The 21,909-nt window shown below is 40.3% G+C and overlaps 2 protein-coding genes across 3 annotated transcripts in view; both read right to left on the bottom strand.

Moving 5' to 3' along the window:
* The window catches only part of cep76 (centrosomal protein 76), a 44,478-nt gene extending 33,233 nt beyond the window's left edge, over positions 1–11,245 (bottom strand). The window contains exons 1-13 of one of the 2 annotated variants that reach the window (XM_046398981.1): positions 10,984–11,244; positions 10,158–10,313; positions 9,907–9,985; positions 9,584–9,808; positions 9,255–9,440; positions 8,466–8,563; positions 8,130–8,258; positions 7,668–7,862; positions 4,125–4,291; positions 2,877–3,036; positions 2,124–2,297; positions 1,707–1,924; positions 237–1,009 (exon numbers count right to left, since the gene is read on the bottom strand). In XM_046398981.1, the coding sequence (XP_046254937.1) occupies positions 871–1,009; positions 1,707–1,924; positions 2,124–2,297; positions 2,877–3,036; positions 4,125–4,291; positions 7,668–7,862; positions 8,130–8,258; positions 8,466–8,563; positions 9,255–9,440; positions 9,584–9,808; positions 9,907–9,985; positions 10,158–10,313; positions 10,984–11,046 (1,989 nt within the window). In that variant the 5' untranslated portion in view covers positions 11,047–11,244 and the 3' untranslated portion in view covers positions 237–870. Of the gene's footprint in view, positions 1–236; positions 1,010–1,706; positions 1,925–2,123; positions 2,298–2,876; positions 3,037–4,124; positions 4,292–7,667; positions 7,863–8,129; positions 8,259–8,465; positions 8,564–9,254; positions 9,441–9,583; positions 9,809–9,906; positions 9,986–10,157; positions 10,314–10,983 lie in introns of those variants that run through there. The other variant, XM_046398979.1, reaches the window with a different exon arrangement.
* Positions 11,246–12,237: 992 nt separating this feature from the next.
* On the bottom strand, positions 12,238–21,616 carry ptpn2a (protein tyrosine phosphatase non-receptor type 2a). The gene is made up of 9 exons (XM_046398982.1): positions 21,385–21,616; positions 19,937–20,027; positions 19,741–19,841; positions 19,541–19,639; positions 18,434–18,571; positions 17,848–18,057; positions 16,405–16,569; positions 14,371–14,573; positions 12,238–14,074 (listed from the first exon to the last, which is right to left on the bottom strand). Exons 1-9 carry the CDS (start codon positions 21,439–21,441, stop codon positions 13,885–13,887), a joined length of 1,254 nt encoding a protein of 417 aa, XP_046254938.1. The 5' UTR covers positions 21,442–21,616; the 3' UTR covers positions 12,238–13,884.
* Between the last annotated feature and the right edge of the window lie 293 nt (positions 21,617–21,909).

Genomic DNA, 21,909 nt, shown 5'->3' with positions numbered 1-21,909 from the left:
CTTATACTCAAATTAAAAGAACTTCCTGACAGACGTGTGTATTTTGGACTGGACACGACTGAAATGATCTTCGATGTCTTCAGTAACAACAAACTATGCAAAATACAGAAACAGGAAACTGAACAGTCCCTGTCATTTTGTCTTGTGGAAATGTGGGGTTTAAAATAAAGTCAGACTCCAGTCTTTGAGAAAACTCAAAGACCAAAATTTTCATTTTAGTTTTTGAGTTCAGTTTGAATTTATTTGCACAAATTCGAGGAAATGACAATTACACTTTTCTAATGAGAGCTAACAACTGTTTGAAAGCATTAACTGTGGCCACCTAATTTTAAAATGTAACAAAATTCAGTATTGAATATACATTATGTTGTGATGCTGCCATAAACCTTCTACATGGGATTTTTGGGGTGGATGTTTTAATTTTGTGTGCTTTGTGACATCTGGAGGCCAAAATGTAAAAGTTTTGTCATTTCGATATGAAAACAGCTGAATATGAATTACATTTTTAAGAGTTATTCAGAAGGATGTGTAGCAATTAAAGTTAATTCCATTAAAAAAATAATGATATTTACTTCACAAGGTATCTAAAAATAGACAGCAAGACGAACAAGCTTCCATTTATTTACAAAATAGATATATTAATATAATTCTGAGTGTAAACCTGTCTGTACAAACGAAGAGTCTATTGGTTCTACAAAATAAAAGCACATCAAGTAATTTTTCATTGCGGTTCCAGGTATTCTTATGGCAATATACATGCCCAAATCCATAAGAGTCAGACGGAAAGTGTCCTGGATAAGATCTAAAATACCGCCTTGGGGTCAATGTGCAACATAAGCTTATAGTTTTTGTGTACCACATGTCCTCTGGTCAGAGTACAGAGCGGTATTTACATGCAAACATGAGCCACACTGCACATGCGTTCTCAGGATAGGCAAACACCCGAACACGGACCGCAAGCCTCACGTGGTCGCCACGACAACACACTATCTCCTCACAGAATGGAGACCTGTGCAGGAAGTGACAAGAGACACAGAGCACCAAATATGAGACACTGCAAAGTCTTTCCTAAAATAATATCTGCAAATATATGCAGAGGAGGTACTGTTTAAGCAGTAACAAAACGGATGGCTCCATGGAAGTTTTCTGGTCAGCGACTGTTTATAAAACTGTGCTTGTGATACCATCCGACCATAGCCCCTGTCACGGACTACCTGGCATAGCATGAACAGCGATGCTAACTTTATTACTGAATTTAGCTAAGTTCATGAACTATATGCTTATTAGCAAATTTTGTAGTCCTGTCTGACTGCTGACTTGTCGCCATATATTAGTCTTTCCGGTGAGCTAGTGGTATGTTTTTAATATTGTGTGATACAGTTGAGGAACTCAAGTTTTTTCCCTTTGTTTTTCTTCCTCGCCTACTTTTATGTGTTGCTTCTGGATGAGGCCCCATGGCTGTTATCCCATTGGTTGTGTGTTAAAAGGCCAGTGTCAGTCGAGGTCAAACTTGAAATAATTTTCTTGCTTTAGTCATGACTTGTAACCCTCTTTTATCAGACACAGATACCACAAAACAAACCTGAAGTGGCACTGAGTGTGGAGAATGCTGTTACTGTACCCCAGACACAGAACAGAAGCCCGCCAACATGAAGTTTGAGGGATTTTCTAAATCACACATTCAACACACTGCACACGAGACTCACCTGAGGCAGGTGGCAAAAGCTCTGCGAGCATTGCGGTGCAGGAAGTGGATGGGAAAGCCTTTGAAGGTGTGTCCGTCTGGCACCGCTCTCCTTACTGCATCCTGGAACTCCTCGTTGCCACAGGAGACGCCGGTGCAGCGCTCCAGCTCATAGGCTGACAGTGCGGAGGACAGCAGGTAGCACAGGTGGTCATCCCACACAGTCGCCAGCTCCAGGTCCTGGAGGAGAGAAGGACAAAGCCCATAGTTTGCTCAGTAATTTGTCCATTATTTATAGTAAGACCTAACACCTCTCTTAAACACTCTATTAAAACTTTGTCACTTCCACATATATATATACATCTATATATAGGTATAGATAGATATATATCTATATATAGAGAAAACTAACCCAAACTAATTCAGCATTGTGTTTTACCTTCCTGTGCTCAGATACCAGGTAGCGCATTTCCAGCTCCAGCTGGTTGCTGGCAGCAGCAGGATCCAGAGACGGGGCACAGAGTGGAGGCAGAGGGGGCAGGGAGGTTGTGGAGCCTGGGGCACAAACAGACTTCAGCGCCTCCTCGCTCATCGCCTTCCATCGAGACTGATTCTGAAGGGAAAGAAAGGAGGAAAGAAAAAAAAAAGGAGGCATTTAACTGATGATATCTTTTCCGTTCACACAGTAGAACCACTACACTGCAGTCGCTGGGGGTTTGCTGCCTTGCTTCAGGGTAACATGACAGGACAGGAGTTGCTGATGAATGGAACTGTTGCAGGTTCAATTTACCTGCCCACAAACCACCCCTGGTCTGATGATTGAAACTGGCAACCAACCAGTCACAAGCCCACCGGTCTTTGGACCAGGCTCCCTCTGCATGACTTAAAATCACCACCGTCCACTAGATTAGATCTTCTCCAGACAATTTAATATACAGCAGGAAATGAACACTTTCATAATCAAGGTCATTCCACCAAATCCTGGCTATTAACACAATAACTGCCACAAAACAAATGTGACCAGCATGATGACATTTTAGTGGCACAACACTAGACTACTTAACCATTTATAAATACACCATTTATAAATACAACAATGAACCATGAAAGACAAGTAAAATTGATTTAATCATTGTGACACCTGCCACATCAGCTATCCAGCAATAGTGGAGGGAGGACACTAGTTTCTTACCTGGAAATCAAAAACACAGAGCTCTACAGCATCAGATGGCTGGCAGTTGGCCAGGAAGGTTTGGTGGTTGAAGACGCAGCCCACAGTCCGATATGGGGAGGAAGGCTTGGGCTGGTGGGCCAGGGGTGGGGCATCAGGGTCTATGGCCTGGTGCAGATATCTGACCACGCATATAGGACATCGAGATTAGTGTTTACCGTGACCGCAAACACACTGAGAAAGTTGTCTTTTCAGTTACACGGTATAAACTGAACACAGTAGTAATACAGTTACTATTATATAAAGTACAGTGTTCAAAAATTCCATTACATCATTTATTTAAATGCAGGAAAATATACTGTGTCTCTGTTAAATTAGGGCTAGCCAAAGCTTCATACTGGAAAACTCAAAAATATAGTTCCAGCTAATGAATGGAGAATAAGCACTGACATAAAATTATTACCATGAAGGTTACAAAAGTTTCTACAGGCTGGGACACAATTGTAATCATATTTCAGAGGACAAAGCTACTCAAAAACACAGAAAACAAGAACAAGATCCATGACTGCTGGCTGTACCCAAGTCCTAGAGTCTATCAATGACTTACTGGGAACTGACAAAAAATATGAAATCAAGTCTATCTGCAGTAATAGATCAGTGACTTATGGACAAAACTGTAATTGATGGATAAATTCCAAGAACTGGATAACCACCAGAATGTAATCAAATGTTCCCTGGCACAGAGCCTGGCAAACAAATTTAATGGAAATGCCTTCATGGGATTTTGAGGTATTCTGCTGACTAAAGCACACAGTACAGCTCAAATGACTTATTAGGCAGTGTTTAGCAGTTATAGGAAAACTCAAAATGTTCAATATTTGATCAGTTTTAAGTTTTCCCTAAATGTGCACATGTGTCTTTTGTTAACCTTTTCTCCTTCCATTAATGTCCACTGTGGAATCTTATAATACCCTCTATTGCACTTGAAGTACTAGCTGAGCGAAGCACATTTCAAATTGGTCAAAGTATGAGGTTACAGGTTACAGCACAGGTTTTTTCCTACGGGGGTGGGGTTGGGGGGGATCAACCAGGTTAACGGTGAATATTAATAATGTTCAGCATTATTTCCAAGCTGCTATAACCATTCTGACAGCACTATTGATGAAGTTCTTGGCTGATGCCAGAGAGACGGGGGAGCAGTGAAAGCATCTGTGTTACATAAGTCACCTGATTAACAACAAAAATAAAATGAAATCAAAAAAATGGGACCTGTGTGCCGTGAGACTCTCCCAGAAGGTGATGCTGCCATCAGTCCCGCGGGTCAGGACCCAGGTGTGTGGTGTTCCCTTGGCTTTGGTGCCCACACACACATATGCATCCAAGCCAAAACCCAGCAGGAGGCTGCACAGCAGGGTGGCATGGTCCTCACAGTCCCCCTGGGAGGACACACAGTGATGAGTTCAGGGAAGCTGGGAGAGTGTGAAATGTGAAATATATATTATCTACACTAAGTTCAGAGTTTAGAGTTTTCTTATCACTAATGAAATGCCAGGTCCAAATATTGCATTGTGATTCCTGAATTATTACAGTTTGAGCTCTATTTTCTTTATCTCAAATTAGTATACCGGTAACTGAACTCCCAATATATTACAACTTTGTTCCTGAAATATTACAACTTTCATCTTGAAAAATAATCTTTCACCTCAAAATATCACAACTTTATTCCCACAATATTATGAAAGAATTTTTGAAATATAATACCACTTTATTCTCAATCTTTACTACCAATATATTCTGTTTTTTTCACTAATATCTCTGATTATCTATCCCCCTCTAACATAGGCCATTAAAGTGTAAAGCTGCTAAAATTTTTCCTAAGTAAATAAAAAAGTAAAGTTGTGTGAACCCAGTTTGGGACAAATTAATCAGAGTTTAACCTTGACATGTTCCATATTACCTGAGTCCCTATATTTAAACAGTTTTTCTACATCTTCATGCCATCCATGTTGCTTGTCTACTTCATCATGTCACTACAACAGTCTGTTTCAGCACAAAATACAATATCTTGTTTTCACTGCACTGTTGGCTTTTCAAAAGAAGACTTGAACACACACACAGAAGAAAAGCCTGCTGGAGAGGAAATAAGCTCTATAGTCATCAGATTGTCCATGACAGTAAGCAACTCTTATTTCACTTGAACAACTTTTCCGGTAAAGAGGCCTGGTCTGAGCTGGGAACTTGTGCTACTGCTGCGTGTTGGCTCAGGCTTCAGGCAAGTCAGAATGATAGATGTTCCCCAGAAGTGCTAATATGGACGGCAGCATCGGAACAGGCTGGGGACTGATGAGGCTAAATTAATTTTCCCTGGAATGAAACTCATAAATCACAGCTGACAAGGGCCACTTTGTGAGAGTTGTGTTGTGTCTGTCTTGCCAGCCGCTCACAGAGGAGAGGCAGGGAACATTTATCCTGTGGTGGTCTGGGAAATTCCCCGCTATCGAGCCGACAGATGAAAATGCAGCAGTCAGTCCGCTCGGCACAAATCCTTCTCAGAAATGACACAATCAGTCGTGCTCAGAAAAGGAGAAAATGTAAACGCAGCTTAGCCAAGCCAACGTGATGATGTCTGACTGGTGGACCAAAAGCGAACAACAGGAATTTGTGATATTAATTCAACACAGTCGGAGAGGCCATACGGATTACATGAGGCCGTGTGAAGATCCAATTACAGTTTTTCCCCATTCATTTTTGCCACTTTAAATCACGCCAGTTTGATTTATATAACAAACAATCGCAAATCCCAGTTTGCCTCAAGGGGCTTTACAATCTGTACAGCATATGAAAAAGAGTGCCAATGCATTTTCCAGTGATCACAATTTCAAATACGTTTACTTAACTTCAATGATAAACTGAAAAATTCTTTTCACGCACTTCTCTAGACTTTCCACCTTATATATGGAATTAATTACAGAGAATTTTAAAAGATTAATATCTCATCCAACTGAATGATTTTAAACTTTTACCTTCCATCTATTTAGCGAAGTCTTACTGTGCTTTGTTGTCTGCTTATGTTTACTGTATTGTTTATTGGAAGATATAAAGGCCAGCCTTTGTAATGACAACCATCTGGGAAATGAAGTCCACATTTTGTTTGAATCTAAGAATGTAAACATCATGATGATGGGAAAAGAGTCTGCCAAAGTATTATTTAAACCATCCATTTATGTTTGAAATGATTTTGTCCTTTGTCAAAGAATGTACTAACCTTGATTAAGTAGTTTATGTTGTAGTCTTTTTTTTTATTGCTTGGTGCCAATGTTTTGTCTTGATTCACGTATTTTGGATCTTTTATGTGCACATCATGTAACCTGGCCTTGAGTCAGTAAATCTGAATGTGAATGTAAGGACTGCAGTGATTCATGAGCAGCTCCAAAGTAATCCAAGAATAGGTTTCAGTGTTATGTTGGAAAAATGTCCACGTCACATTCAGACGTTGTGGAGATCAGTTCAGTCATCCCAGGCTGCACTGTATTTCATCTATGCGAGGTGTTTGACCAGGGGAAAATATTACACTGGCTGCAACGCGGATGGAAAATTATGATCTGATGTAAATGTGGGGAAAGATATAGAGCGATATAGAGCAATAAAGAATGGAAATGTTTTGTTGGTTTTGATAGTTTTCAGTTCCACTGAAAGTCTGCAGGTTTAAACTTACCATTTGATGCTCTACGTTGAAAAAAAAACATCGACTGTATGTTCATTTTCAGACAGCAGTATGTGATTTGGATGATTGTATGAAGAGTTTTGAGAGCACCTTTTGGAACATGCATTTGCTTGAGTTCAAATGGAAACACAGTTTTGGAGTTTGTATCACCTATTCTGAGAACACATAACACGTTTCTGAAATGCATCAAAACAACTGAGAAAACTTCAGTAAAAACAGAGGATGGTTCCCCTTTACATCACGGGCTTTAAGATCCACTTATTTCCATTTCTTATATAAGCAACACATCAACTGTTTATACAGTCTGACAGAGTAAAGGATAAGTTACACTAATATTAACATCAAGGCAGCCTTATGAAGGAGAAGCAAAATGGAAAGTTTAGACAACTGTATGTCACAAACAACATACTAAATCCCAAAAAGTAATACCACAGTCCGTTTCATGACTCTGTGCACCAGCCAACTGTTCATATTCATGTCTGTCAGTACTCTATAGTGCAGTGACTGATAAAGAGCGTCATCACAAGGTGCAACCACAATCACCTGAAGCACAATATCTTCTGAACCAATGAGCTGGATTACAATTCTTCAAATACGGATGCTGCTGTAAAGCAACTACAAATCCTAACACATCTTCAACCCACACAATCAGCACAGTGAAGCTGACGCTTGACCTTTTGGATTAGAATGTCATCACTTCATTATTTGATCCTATTAGATCCTATTTATGTTAAAGAGGAAAGTCATTTTTGTTTAACTGGAAACATAATTCTCTCAGGGAGAGGTCTTCCTCTGAGATCTTGTGAGAAGTGAGTTGTTACAGGAAGATGACGGTGGAAATGTGAGTCAGCGATGGAGAGAAGAGTTTGGAGCACACTGCCAGCAGAGATTTCTCTTTTACAAGATTCCATAGTAAACAGAGGGCCAGAGTTCATTTCAGATAGTCAAGTGACAAACTTATGATATGATTATGATATTATTTCCACTGAGAAGGGCTAATGAAACTTTTAGCACTTGACAGGAACTTTACTGTGAAAAGCTAAACATCCCTGCTGTGGTTATCAAGAAGCTGGTCAGTTCTGACTCACCTTCCCTCTACACAGGAAGGCCATCAATGTGCACCACTGCTCCTGCTTGCCCCCTCCTCCTCCTCCCACCACCGGGGCCCTCTCGTGGGCTAGCAGGCTGACGAAGCGGGCTGCCTGCCGAGGGCTCTCTAGCAGCCGGCCCGCCCGGAGGACTCGCACGTACGAACACACCGGCCTGTTGACACCATTCTCATCCTGCAGAGGGGAAGAAGCGCATCCAGACGTAACGGGACAACTTGGAACCATGATTCAGGATTCAGTAATTCCTAACATGGTTATAAAGACGAGAAGTCCTCTCTCTGAAACACTAACACACTTAGCTAGTTTACGTGTAGAAAACAGCAAATGAATTAAGCTGTTCTGAGGAACTGCATGTGCATTCAGTCTGCTGCCAACTCCACAGGTCTATTGTTGCTGATTAGTTTACTTTTTCTGCCCCACAACATGTGAGTTTAGACAAACCTGTGCAAAGATCTTCACCATTTTGGACTGGTGTGACGGGCGTATCTCGAGGAACTCCCTCCACCATTGTTTGGCATAAACCAAGAAAAGTCTCTCCTTCTCTGCAGTCCTCTGCTTCTCCAGCGATTGCTGAACGAGAAACACACAATGACATCTTTTATTAAATACAGATCTCTGATGTTCCTTTCAGAGTGCTGGCTTTGTGTCGACTCTGATTGATTCTTAACAGCATTAATTCTGTTAATGATCGTCTGTTAGCTCACAGCGGTTCTTTATTCATGGGTAATTCAGCAGATGAATAAACACAGAGACATAAAGAGACTCCATTATGCCGACCTGAGTGGTGATGATGTCAGCGCTCAGAGTCTCTGTGAGAGGAGGGTAGAGCTCCAGACTAACGGTCAAAACACCAGCTGAGACTTTACATTCACTTCCTGTTGAGAAACGCACACACGTCACCAAAAGCTGCTGCTGCTACATCGCTTAGAGCTTGGAAGAGACAAATAAAAAGAGTTCCCCAGCCTGTGCTTGTTAATTTACTATTAGTACATGGATATAACTGTTAATATTTTACAGCAGTGGTTCTCCTTCACTGAGTCAGGAGATCATTTATAGGACCGGAGGGACTATTGCTAATCAAATTTAGCTTTTTTCTTTAATGACTTTTCTCTTGTCTTTGCTTATTTCTTTTGAAAATGCTACATAATTCGACATGTTTTGGGGTCACCAGCCAAAAAGGTTAGGATCTAATGTTTTACAACATAACAGTTTTAACCATGTAAATAAAAAAATACATTTTGACTGCAGAAAAACATAAATGCTTAAAGAGACTGCAGGATGATAGACACATGTTATATGAACACATACACAGTGAGTTTAAATATGTGACAATCATGGACGTGTTTAGGTTGCAACAGTATTTTTCTTATCGCATCTTGTGTGTTTGTGTGGCACTTTCGTATATATGTGCATGACATAATAAATTACTGCTATACTCAACAAATGAACTGCATTCATCAGTCTTCATTCTTAGCCACAGAGATATTACCTTTAAAAAATGAATGCATTAATAACTCTGTGAGAACACCACAGCGTATTCACTGCAGCAGAATCACTCTTCCTCACCAACTCCCATCAGCTCCACAGCAAAGCAGGTCTTCCCGCTGGGTGAGCTGAGTACTGTCCTCCAGTCCAGGAAGTAGGACGAGACCAACGTCGTCTCACTGGAAGTGTCCGTCCTGATCAGCACCAAGTGAACGGGGTCGCATATAGAAAGCATGGCTGTCCCATCTGCCATTTTACTGCCTTCTCCTGCAGCATCAAAATTAATAGCAAAATCACAAACTTTGCATCAATAATACAATCAATTAATGACTATTAAGCCACATGGAGTAAGAACAAAATGCGAGTCAGAACTACCCCGACTGACATAAGCAGCGCTAATTTACACGTACCTAAGCCATCTCTGTGAATTTCTAAAAGGAAGCCCTCCTTCAGGTCAGGTTCGCAGGCACAGGGCACTGGCTTAGAGCGAAACCTCTGGTTGCGGAAGTGAAGGTAGAGTGTAAATGTAGAACACACCTGACCAGGTAAAGGCTCTGGCTCCTGGAGGTGCTCAAGAAAGGCCTTACCACCAAGCACTTGGAGATACAGGGACCGTCTGGATGGGTCAATATTGGCTGAGAGAATGGAAAGATTGGCTTCAGTTAAAAAATTAACCAGAATTACTTGAGTGAAAGATACTGGTTTATTTGGGTTTGTAAAAAATATTTGTTACCTTTTTCCAGATGAGTAATGTTCTTCTCAACAGAGTGAGAAACAGGCTTTGGAGGAGATGCTGTTTCTGTGGGTACTTCCTACCAAAGCAGACCAACATGACAGAAGTGTCAAACAGTCAGCAGATGACTGAATTCATATTCCTCATACAATGGAGGAATTGTTATCAGCATCTGGGATCAAATTAATATTTAAGCACAGAAATTATTCAAGAAAATGATTTACATTCAGTTAGGACAAGTGATGGCCAACCTGAGTAAAGTGTAGGTCCTTCATCACATCTTCTATGATTCCCCTGCGCTGCAGAGCATGTAGGAAATCCGCCTCAGACAGAGGTCGATGTGCTGGACCTTGTTCGTCCCTCACAGTCTCAGCCAGCACCTCTCGGATCCTCCCCTGAATATCCATCTGATAACCAGAAAAGACAGAATCAACACCCCCAGAAATTCTTTTCAAATAACAGTAGACTTATAACGAGGTATCCAAAGCAAAATTATTTGGCAAAACTATGTTGTCAGAGTTGCACAAGTACACCTGACACTGAAAATTTCCCACCCATGTTATCTGTAGATATATATTTATTTTGTTTGTGCAAAAGTAGGATCAAAATAGAATATTCTTTCTGTATAATAAGCTTTTCTTTAGATTGCTCAGTATATATAGTGTATACAATATATACATTATACATGAAAAGCTTGTGAACACAAACCTAGTGGTACCATAGTCAACCAGTTACTAGAGAAAAGCTTATACGGATAGCAGTTAAATAAAACGCCCTAGTGTGGAAATAACAACAGACTACATATATAACACAACATATTTAATACAGCAGATCTTAATAAAAGACGAAGTTAAATGGTGCTCGATCTCAAAACATGATTTATCACGTGTGCACTTTTGTCAATAAGCAAGTTGCCATTCATTTATATTTTTGAATGGCGGTCGGCGTATTAATCTCTCTTCAAGAACATATGTGCTCAACTGCTATATCGCGTGTTTTAAGAATTACAGCACACAAAAAGACATTGTTTAATAAAGCATAAAGATGCAGAAATAAAAGCCTATGTCGTTTGCTCACCTTGAGCAGATGGTTGTGAATAATTTGCTTCAGCTCAGAAGCTTTCTCTGGAGGCAGGGACATTGTAGTTGATATCCACGGGCCAATTTTGAACCAAAACAGCGAACTTCGTTAGTTATAGAGTACTATCAGGAACGATAAACAACTGCAGCTTCCTTGTTGGAGAAATATTTAATCATTGTAAACATTTGTCGTCGATGTCACAACCAGCCACAGCTCCCAGTTTAAACTGTGGCGGAAAACCAAGCGGGAACGCGGCTCCTATGATGCCTGATGAAGTACTGTGGTCAAAATTGTTGAGTTTTGTACAGTTCTGTCTTAGAACAAAAATACGCACTGAATGAATTTCAAATATACATAATTCAATGGCCCTTAATTTTAGTTGTTTTAATTTTAACTTGAGAAATATTTGTCATTTTACTCAGGGTTTGTACTGGTTGCCCTAACTCGTCATTCTCAGCGACAACAACTTAAGGACCTTTTTGTAGTCCGAATTGTAGTTTATTTTGCTGGGCCTGTTTTAAACCAAATGAAACCTTTTATATGGAACATTTAGATATTTTTATTCTCATTATTTACTTAAACCATATAATGCAGGAACATCCTTAAAAAGCAATGTGTATATTTACACAAAAATAATCCCTCTCTTCTCCCTGTATTTTCTTTCTTTTTTTTTTTCATTATTTTGCCGTGTTTGTCGAATTTGGAAGAAAGTTAAGTGATTGCTGAGTTTTATCCCCAGATGCCTCAAATGCCGACGTTTTGGGTTGGTGTGATTTGGTATGGCGCAGATTTCATGAAAGGGGAATGCGACTCAACAATCAACTATTTCTCCAGAATCGCTTCATGGTGAGTTTAGAAACAGCAATTGCTGCAAATGATGCCATTAATAAATAGCAGTTATATGGTTACTCTGTGTCTAATACTTGAAAGAACCTGCGTTATTTTAAATGGATAGCTCTGAACAAATGCGGTTCTTCCTTGTCCAAACACGCCAATGCCATCCCATAGACGAGAAAATGAAATTACTACAGCAGTCAATATGAGGAAGACCTCTTCTTGAAATACTGAATCAATTCCCGGAACCCACGATGAGAGGCCTCCAGGCTGGCATTGATTTAGCTCATGGTCAGAGAGAAATTATGACTAGAACACAGCAAAACTGAATCTGGGAGGGGGAGAGCTATGGGCAGCCACTGTACAGCTGCTTTACTGACCCTGAGTTAAAGGAAAAACATAATGACACAAACAGGGTTTGGTTAAAAAAATGTATTTGTTTTATTTTTATATGTATTTCATGTTTTTGTTTGCTCTTTTTTTTTTCAAAACACCATCAGTCATATTCTCGCTGCAACTGAGCAGTGTGAAAAACTCCCCTGAAATCTTTTGTGGAAAACAAGAATGAATGGAATGTTATGGTGGCACGTATCTCCTATCTCTGGGTTAAATGACAGCTGAGTTAAAACCATATCCAACAGTGGCAACTAGCCAATCATTTCATCTCAGCAGTCAGCACATGCTAATGACATCTGGTGTGCAATCAACTCTTATAAACCTAACTGTGTCACACCTGCAGTTACTAAAAACCAGTCAGTGCAATGCTAACGTGTTACTAATGTAAAGTGGGACACAACAGCTCACATAAACCTTGATCCATCCTGACTGTGCACAGAAACTTTGGAGCACAAATTTTTCAATACAATTCACTTCAAGGCACATTAAAAGCTATCTCAACCAGCAAACAAAACAGGTTAGAGGTAAAGAGATGCATATGCTATCACTCTCTCCTAACTGGATTTTTATCCAAGGTGCTCTGCTCCAACTTCTAAATTGCACTATTATAGCTTTACACTGTTCCCAGTCAATTGAAAACTAATTCAGTGACACTATGGTTTCAAATCAAGAAAGTCACACACAATGCAAAACTACTATGACTTTGTAATACAGGTGTCAGTTACGTCCAACAAAAAATACATTCCACGTAATGGGAGTACAAGGTTTCATCATTCAACAGCTTGTATGGCTGTTACCTTCAAAAAACAGACAGCTTTGCTTTGGTTTCCTCAAATACAACAGTGGGATAACCTGAAAATAAACACATAAACCCATCCAGTGGGTGAATACACGAACTAAGCAGTGAGGGACCCGACAGCTCGTATAATCCAACCAAAACCTATGAAATACATGCTCATATAACAGAAAGTAAAAGGTTAACATTCTAGCAGAGTCTTAAACATCAGCAAGGCAGCTTCCCATGAAGTGTCCAGTCACACAAAAATATATATCTGGCCATTTTGGGATTCCCTGCTGAATATGAATGGAAGAACAAGTGGTGCTCTGGAAAACCTCTATATGCATGCATGAAATGCAAATTTTTAGTACAGAAAAACATGTTTAAAAATAGCTGACCTCTAGGCTCCTTAGTCTACCTACATAGCCATGGTAGGATGGACAGTCCACATAAGTCATTTTGAAATGTAAAATGTGTCCACAGATGAGCAACACACATCTGAACATTATAAAGAAAGAATGCAAAAACAAACCTGTCAGATTTTTTTTTTCTTTTTCCTTTTTTTTTTTTTTTTTTTTTTTGCTTTGTACTGCACCTTTAGTAAGTTTCTTTCAAAGTAATTTGCTATGATACAGTACATTCATCAACAGTGACAAGGAGGAAAGGAAATTGAATCATCGTGCTGGCACCAAGATCCTGAGATGTTACTATTTTTGTTAAGATCTTACATGAAAAATATACACACAGTCATTTGATCTAGCGCTGCCGTTTTTTGACCTTAAGAAATAAATACCCTCAGCTATGCACATATTACCATCTAAATCCTAGTTAGTACCTAATCCCAGGTACTGGTGCAAAATAGGAGTCAGTTTGAGGTGACCCAAAATGTTTCACTGGGAGTACATCCAGCACACCAGCAGGCCGACAGCCAAAGCTGCCCCAGCACCGACGTTGAGCAGAATGGGTCTCCAGTACTGCCACTTCTCTCGTTTCATCTCCGAGTCGGTGAGTCTCTGTTTCATCTGCTGGACCTTCTGCGAGGTGCTGGCTATCCTCTCCTCACGGTGTCGCTTTTTGACACTGAAATAAGAGTCAGTTAAAGTAAGTAGTCAGCAAACAACAGTGTGCAAATTCCATAAATCTCACGCACAGTGTTACTGATTTGCCAGAGTATTAAAAAATACATAAGAATGACAAAAAAAACTGCAGGAAGGAGAAGGGGGGGGTAAAGATGAATTTCTTTGAGCTCTCCAGAAGTAATGTCTACGTGACATTTTAGTGCCCTGATATAAACAAAAGCATTAAAATGAGCAATTCACAATGGGGAGTACAGAATGAAACTGCCCAAACTGACTTTAAGAAGTCCTGTTACTTACTGTCCAGGGTTCTCTGCCATCTTGTTGTCTTGGCTGTCTGGCTCTCTTGCCAGCATGTAGTCTCCTGAGATGGACTGTGACTCCTGGCAGGCTCCTGGCTGACCGTTGGGCCTGCTGTCGTTGAGGCCAGGTCTGGGTGGAGGTGGTGGAGGAGGCAGGTCCGGCTCCAAGTCATCTCTGGATATCACTCTCTGCTTGTTTTGCTAAAGGGGAGAAGACACAGAGAAACACAAAAAAGGTATGTTTACTCCACTTACTTGCTAACAGTGAGGACTACTTTTGTGTTTATACATTTTAACTTTGACTAAAACTCAGGCAAATGAAAACGCAGCTTGTTAAAATAGCTTGTAACACTTACAGTGAAGATACTTTTTGCATAACTTGATAACTTTGGCAACCATTTGAGTTTTTTTTTTTTTTTAACTTGTACTTTAGGTGGCCTTCCTCAAATTCCCCCCCCCCAACAATCAGATCACACAGCTGCTTTTTTGGGACTAAAATTAAAATGAAAAGACAGCAGTCTTTTCTCTCTAGGACAAGTCAACATGTCTGTTGTGAAAAAGGCTTATCTACATATGTCATGCAAGTATCAAAACCTATGAGAGGGGCTAAGCAACACTGTGCCTGCTATGGAAGCCTTCAGGTTCCTGGTATCCACAATGTCTCAGGATCTCAAGTTAGCATCCAACATCAACGCAATCACCAAAAAGCCCAGCAGAGGATATACTCTTTGTACCAGCTCAGAAAGTTCAACCTGCTTTAGGAGCTGTTGATCCGCAATCATCCGGTCTGTTCTTGGCACATTCATCACTATCTGGTTTGAATCAGCTGCTGAACAGGCCAGGAACAGACCACAGCATACAGTGAGGAAAAGGTTCGTCACTGACCAAAAATATAAATACAACACTTTTGTTTTTGCTTCCATTCTTCACAAGCTGAATTAAAGGATTGAAGATTTTTTTAGGCTCACAAAACTCTTATTCCTCAGATTTTTAAGCACAAATTTGTCAAAATTTGTGTTAGTGATCACTTCTCCTTTGCCAAGATCCATCCAGCTGACATAACAGCATATGAATATACTGATTAAACAACATGATTATTGCGCAGGTGTGCTTTGAGCTGGTCAAATAAAAAAAATCCACTCTATAATGTGCAGTTTCATCACACAACACAATGCCACAGACTGAAAGCTTTGAGGGAGAGTTCAGCAGGAATGTCCACCAGAGCTGTTGTCAGTACACTGAATGTTCATTTTACTACCATAAGCCGTCTCCAATGTCGTTTCAGAGAATTTGGATGTACATCCAACCAGCCTCATAACCGCAGACCACATGAAACCATACCAGCCCAGGACCTCCTCATTGGACTTCTTCACCTGCTCCGCTGTCTGAGACAGGCCACCCAGACAGCTGAAGCTACAGTTGGTTTGCAACAAAAATTTTCTGCATGAACTGTCAGAAACGTCTCAGGGAGGCTCATCTGCATGCTTGTCATCCTCACAACTGCAGTTCAGTGTTGCACAACTGATTCAAGTGGGAAAATGGTCATCTTCGTTAGCACCTGGTCTCTTCACAGATGAATCCTGGTTTACTCTGAACTGACAGATCCCAGACAGCAAGAATGATGTAATGTCAGTACAGCAACCACGGGTACATTTTTTGATGGAACTTTGAATGTAGAGATACTGTGATGAGATCCCGAGGACTGTTGTCATGCCATTCTATCAGCCACCATCATCTTATTTTGCAGCCTGATACTGGCCATGTGTGGGATGCTCTGGATCATGTACGACAGCGTGTACTGCTGTGAGATAGAGTAATTCAAAAAGAGGACAGAGGAACTGCTGCACTTTCAAGGTATCAGTATTCCTTTCTGAGACCTTAAACCTCTATCTGCTCCTGATAGTGATTTTTAATGAAAACCCCAACCTTGAAACTGCAACAATGCCCAACAAGTTGTTGGAGTTCACCAACAAGATGATTATCATCTCAACATGAGCCTGAACCTTACTCCCCAGTCTTGCGACTGAATTACCTGTGCTACTGAGTTGTCCGTCAGGGTGAGCTTGGCTCCTTCGATCACAGCCATGTAGGAGAAGCGGAGCTGGTCGGGGGTCTGGATCAGGCCCATACGATAATCCCTCATGTCCAGTAGCACCTTCTGTATGTCCACTGATGACGGGTCCGTCCTCCTGTCCATCTGAAAAACAGATTGACATGTTTATGATATGAAAAGGCTCGGCAGGTAAGCTTGGGTTCTCACTAAGTAATGAAAAACATTACTTTTCACATTTATCACATTTGCACAGCATTTGCAAAGTTCAGGGTTCCTGTTTGATGTTTTCACGTGTTCACAGGGATCATGATACCTGAGAAGTGATCAGGACACAGTCCAAAGGCTATAGAGTGGATCTGAGTAAAACCCAGCTAATCTGTTTCTTCAGGACTGTGGGGGTGTAGTTTGATCAGATTTGAGAGACAGTTACCCAACAACCTCCCCCCAGCTGTCATCAGATTCTGATTCAAATGTTGCACAATTGTGACCGGTGGAAAAAGAAACGCGACATTACGTTTTTTCTAAGCAAAGCCCGTCCACTTCAAACCAGTAAAAAGAGAAGCACAGGGAAATACAGAAAATTCTCATGAAAAATAACCATAACTTTTGGTAGAAATTTGTGTGTCACAATAAGAAGCCGATTGGGAAATAAGGAAATGAGAACTGTACAGTTCTCCATTCAGGTGTGTTTGCGTGCAATTGTCCTATCACTTCCTCCAGGATCCCCGTCAGAGCAGGGGCCTCATTACAGAAAAATGACCCAACTGCTTATTCTACTGACGTTTTCTTAACAAATCCTACCTAGAACTGTAAACTCAATTCTTCAGTCGGTACTCTGTATTTCTGAACGCCTGCATCCCTGACAAAATTCCCTTTATTTGTCATGGAAATTTAAAGGTAACAGGCTTGGATCAGTGTTAGCTGAAAGAGCTCCAAACTGCTCTTTTCAGAGATCCCTTTCAAAATGAGTTTAAAATTGTACATGTGGCAACTCTTTCAGTTTTAAATTGCATAATTCTTGCACACATTGCCCTACCTTCTGTTCAAAACCATGCCATGGAGGAAGACTGTTCCCTTGTGGAAACAAATGTCAGTCACAAGTCAAACAAGTCAAGTGTGATTAAAAGTTTGGGCCAACACAATAACATACAGTATTTTCATAATTCTCTGCGTCAGTCAACCCATTTTCCCAGTTATTGAGTGAAATGTAAAAATTCCTTTTGTGCTTAACCATATCAGCATGTTGCAATGTTTGCCTTTGCAGCCGTCACCAAGCATAATCACGACATCTCATCTCACACTCTTGCCATAACTTGAGTCTCTTGCTTAATGTTGTAATTCTTAGTTGTGAACATAATCATTAAGTAACATTTCCCTTCAGCAATGACTGCCTTTGTTGACACTGGCCCTCCCTGTTCTCACCAGGACCAGGCAAGTGTCCACTAAGGCGAAGGTGCCTGAGCGTCCAATCCCAGCGCTGCAGTGCACCACTGAGGGCCCATGCTCTGGTCCCAAGGAGCCCGACTCCCGAACCTTGAAGAGGAAGTTGAGGAAGGAGGCAGGAGACTCTGGGACACCAAAGTCAGGCCATGTGGTGTAGTGAAAGTGGTAGATCTCCCTTGACTCCCCCGTCTACAACAGAAAACATGTGACAGGCTGATTTGTCACTATGAAAACATGTAACAGCCAATGAATTCACAGCATCTACAATCTCTTTACATTTAGATTTGCATTCTGAATTTTCCAACCAGACTTTCAAACCACCTAAGATAACACAAGTTTAGACAGGCTGAATAATATTTACAACAACTAGCTTGCCTGAAGATTAAGTCTGTAAGAAGCATCACAGCATAAGCAATGGGAAGAATGTGTTATAATAACAGACTGCAAATTTCCTGATTGAGACACACAGAAGTTTTCACATCCTAATATAAAATCTCTGCAATTGAACCATGTTGCATTTTAAAAAAGAAAGGCCATGATCTAATAGTCTGCCTCTTGTGCTCACCATTGTGTTCTGCAGTTGTAGGACTCGGATTGTGTAATAGGATTGGTCATGCTCAGAAAGTAGCCTGACAACAAACCCTGTGTCTGTGAAAGACAACTGCTGCTCCTCAGTGGTGGGCCAATACTGTGCACACTTTTCCTGTTACAACAAAAAAGAAATTGACTTAGTCTTGGATGGGGAACCAGGTGCTTTGAGTCCTTTGAAAGATGAGCTGACTGAAGTCTTGCAGGATAAAAACACAAATGGGTATCTTTAATGAGGCAGTCATTGGATTCAGTGAATCATTTTTTACCAAGAAGGACGGCTACCAACGTAAAGAATGTGCTATGCAGAATTATGATACTTGTCCTCTGAGTCATTATAGGCAATAGTACTGTTACTGCACTCCATAGGACTTGGCAGCTTGTTTGCACAAGTCATAAACAGGAGGCGCCCATAAAGATTTGCAAAAGGTTTAACTGACTTTAGCTCTCAACCCTAATGACACTGTATGGGAGTGTAAAGTTTTAGAACGTTTTAGTTTTGGGACACTTTCAACTCTGCACGTACAGAGTTTGCTGCCCATTCATCTAACAGTGTTGTATGTAAGTGGATGTTACAGGATTTGGTGATTGCATGTACCTGCCTTGGGGCAGCACATGAAAATTAGCTAATAGTCTGGCATAAATAATAAATAAATAATTTCTCACTTTGAGATCAATGATTTTGTGCATGGTGGCCCTTGCTCGATAAATAATAAAGAGCTTGCTCTTTCTCTGAGTTGAACTTAAATCCCAGTTTGACACTTGAGTAGAATTTTAAGACATCACAAATATATATATGTTTGAACCTATCTCGTTTCCTGGCTTTTTTAAGAGGGAGGAGTAGAATTCATTTTAAGAGATTTTGAACATGGCTATTTAACTTTTTGTGGAAAAACTATATAAGAGACAACTTCAGACAACTTCAGACAAGATTACGTGTAATGACGAAGCACTCTTGTTATGGTATGTTAACAGAAGAGCAACAGATAACCAGAATAAGATAATAACAGACAACAGGGAGGAGATGGTGGGAGGGACAGGGACTTAAGAAATCAATGATCAGCAGGTGTTTAAGTGTACTCACAGATCCCTTTTCAATGACTCTGTTGAGCATTATAACAGCTTTGGAACACTGCTCCCAAATCATCAGCCAGAAATGACCACAGGTATTTCTCAAAGGCCCCTGTGAAAGCAAGGAAATGAATTGTGCATAGAACAAAATAACGAAAAAAACATTGTGACTTCATCAAAAGCTCACAAAACCATGCTTGTACTACACTGTACCTGAGAAAGAATGTATGCTCTTTGGGCTTCTTCCACCATGACTAAACTTGCATTGATGTAGTCATTTTCAGAGTTTTCAAGTTTTACTCGACTGTGATCATCTGAAACCAAGAGACAAGAGATCATACAAATCACAGAGACGTCCTTTGCAATGAAACGGTTTTATACTAATAACCTTATTTGTCATAGGACTCACATGGGCTGACATCTCTGTAGCGGTTCAAATTCCGATTTGCTGGAAGTTTGGCCACTTTGTAAGGATATTCATTGGCTTGGTTACGGATCTCCTGTTGAGGGCAAAAAGCCACATGGAAAGAGAATACATTAGATTAGATTTTGGCAACAACAGCAATGGAAGAAACACTGTGGGAGCAACCAGTGCATATATATATATATATATGATATACACCTAATGTCTGACTTAAGTGGTACCCGGTAATACTGACAGCATAGTGTGAAGATGCCACACATGACAGTAAACAATCTTTAACACAGTTTGTCTTTAGTGTCAGAGTCACTGGAACTGTCATCTAGAAATGACATGTGCTACTCTGCTTTGATGTTATTGTCATGTCTCCAGTACTGTATTATGTTGTTGTGTGCTGTAATCTTTACCACATAAACTATGAAGACTGCATGTACAGAGTGCAGCCAAAGATGGTCTCCAACTTAGCCTCTGGTGGATAATAAGTTTCCTCTTTCTTTTAATGATAAATAAACTATTTTACCAATAAAAATAAAAGTAGCTAAAGAATACACTGAAATTATAAATTTGATAAAGACCAGAACAATTTAATCAACACTGAAGTAAACAAGAAAATCAATACAGTGCAATACAATACAATGTCACAGTAATGCAATACGGAAATCAATCTGAATAGTTGTACACCATTTCTTTAGTTGTCGGTAAAACTAAGGTCAGTGTTAGTTACTGACCAAGAAACCGTTTCTGGTTTGAAATTACTTCTCAGTCAACTACAAAATATAATTTCCGTCTAGAAGCCCAGGATAAATTATCTACCATCTATGACAAAATTTATATCCTGTAATAAAAAAAGTGGTTGTTTACAGTGTATGAGGTGTATGTTAAGTAGTTCTCTGTGTGTTTCTCAGTAACTCCCAAATAGGGTAACTGTTAGACACAAACATCTCCAGTTACATGTTATCCTCCTGTTAGTAGTTAACTATGTCCAAGTTACATATTACAGGGTCACAAAGTTAAACCGGAACAGAAATACTATAAACTCAAAGCTGCGCTCTCCTGGGACAGCTAGTGGTAAAACGCATGCGTTTTTCTCTGGAAGTCCTGATGAGTTCTCAGAAAGTGCGGCTGACGTCTGCTAGCAGAGCTCAACTATGAAGACCGAGTCGCTGCACGTTTTCTAGCTACGGAAGTCAACGACTAACGTTATTAGCGCGGACTGCTAGTTTCTCATTCGTCTTCACCAAGTGCACTCTATACAGCCTCTACACAATATGGTGAAGTCCGCAGGTTAACACCATTAAATGAGTCGCATATAAGGATAAAAGTAACCAAATAATGGGTAAGGTGTCTAACTGGCTAGCTATCAAATTAGCTAGCTAGCGGAGTAAGTTAGCAACCGATTGTCATAGAAACACGAGAGGCCCAGTGTCCCGACTTACATTGTAAAGGTTTTGCCATCTCCCGGACGAATCGATGTCTTTAAATTCTTCCTCCATTGTATCGTAAATAGTGCCCTGAGACCCTTGCAAGATGATCACAGAGTGTTTGAAGCACCGTTCACCAAGTTACTCCTTTCAGCAAACCATCTAAACAGCAGTCTGTAACCCTGGGGATCCCTGCGGGGAGTCTACTGCTCCTGCACAATACTGCATGCATGCACGCGTCGCTGACTGACTTGGGTTGCCAGTTACGTGTTTATCTCAACCTACCAAAAAGGAATTCGACACACTTAGTGCTCTGTAGATGTTTTATTACACACATATAGACATATATCAGTATTGACACAGCAGCAAACTGAATTTGATTTATTTAAAATATCCTTTTGTTTTAAATATTTAAAAATGTTTGTTTTTGGTTTTTTTCTCATTTTAAAAGAGGTGAAATTAGAATGATACATAAATTAGCATATATAGACATATTACAAACATGTCTATCTACAAACCTTTTTTCTAAAAGTGTTCGGT

This window comes from Scatophagus argus, chromosome 9, assembly GCF_020382885.2.
Source record: "Scatophagus argus isolate fScaArg1 chromosome 9, fScaArg1.pri, whole genome shotgun sequence".
Classification (NCBI taxonomy): Eukaryota; Metazoa; Chordata; class Actinopteri; family Scatophagidae; genus Scatophagus; species Scatophagus argus.
This window is presented reverse-complemented; position numbering and strand designations above follow the sequence as displayed.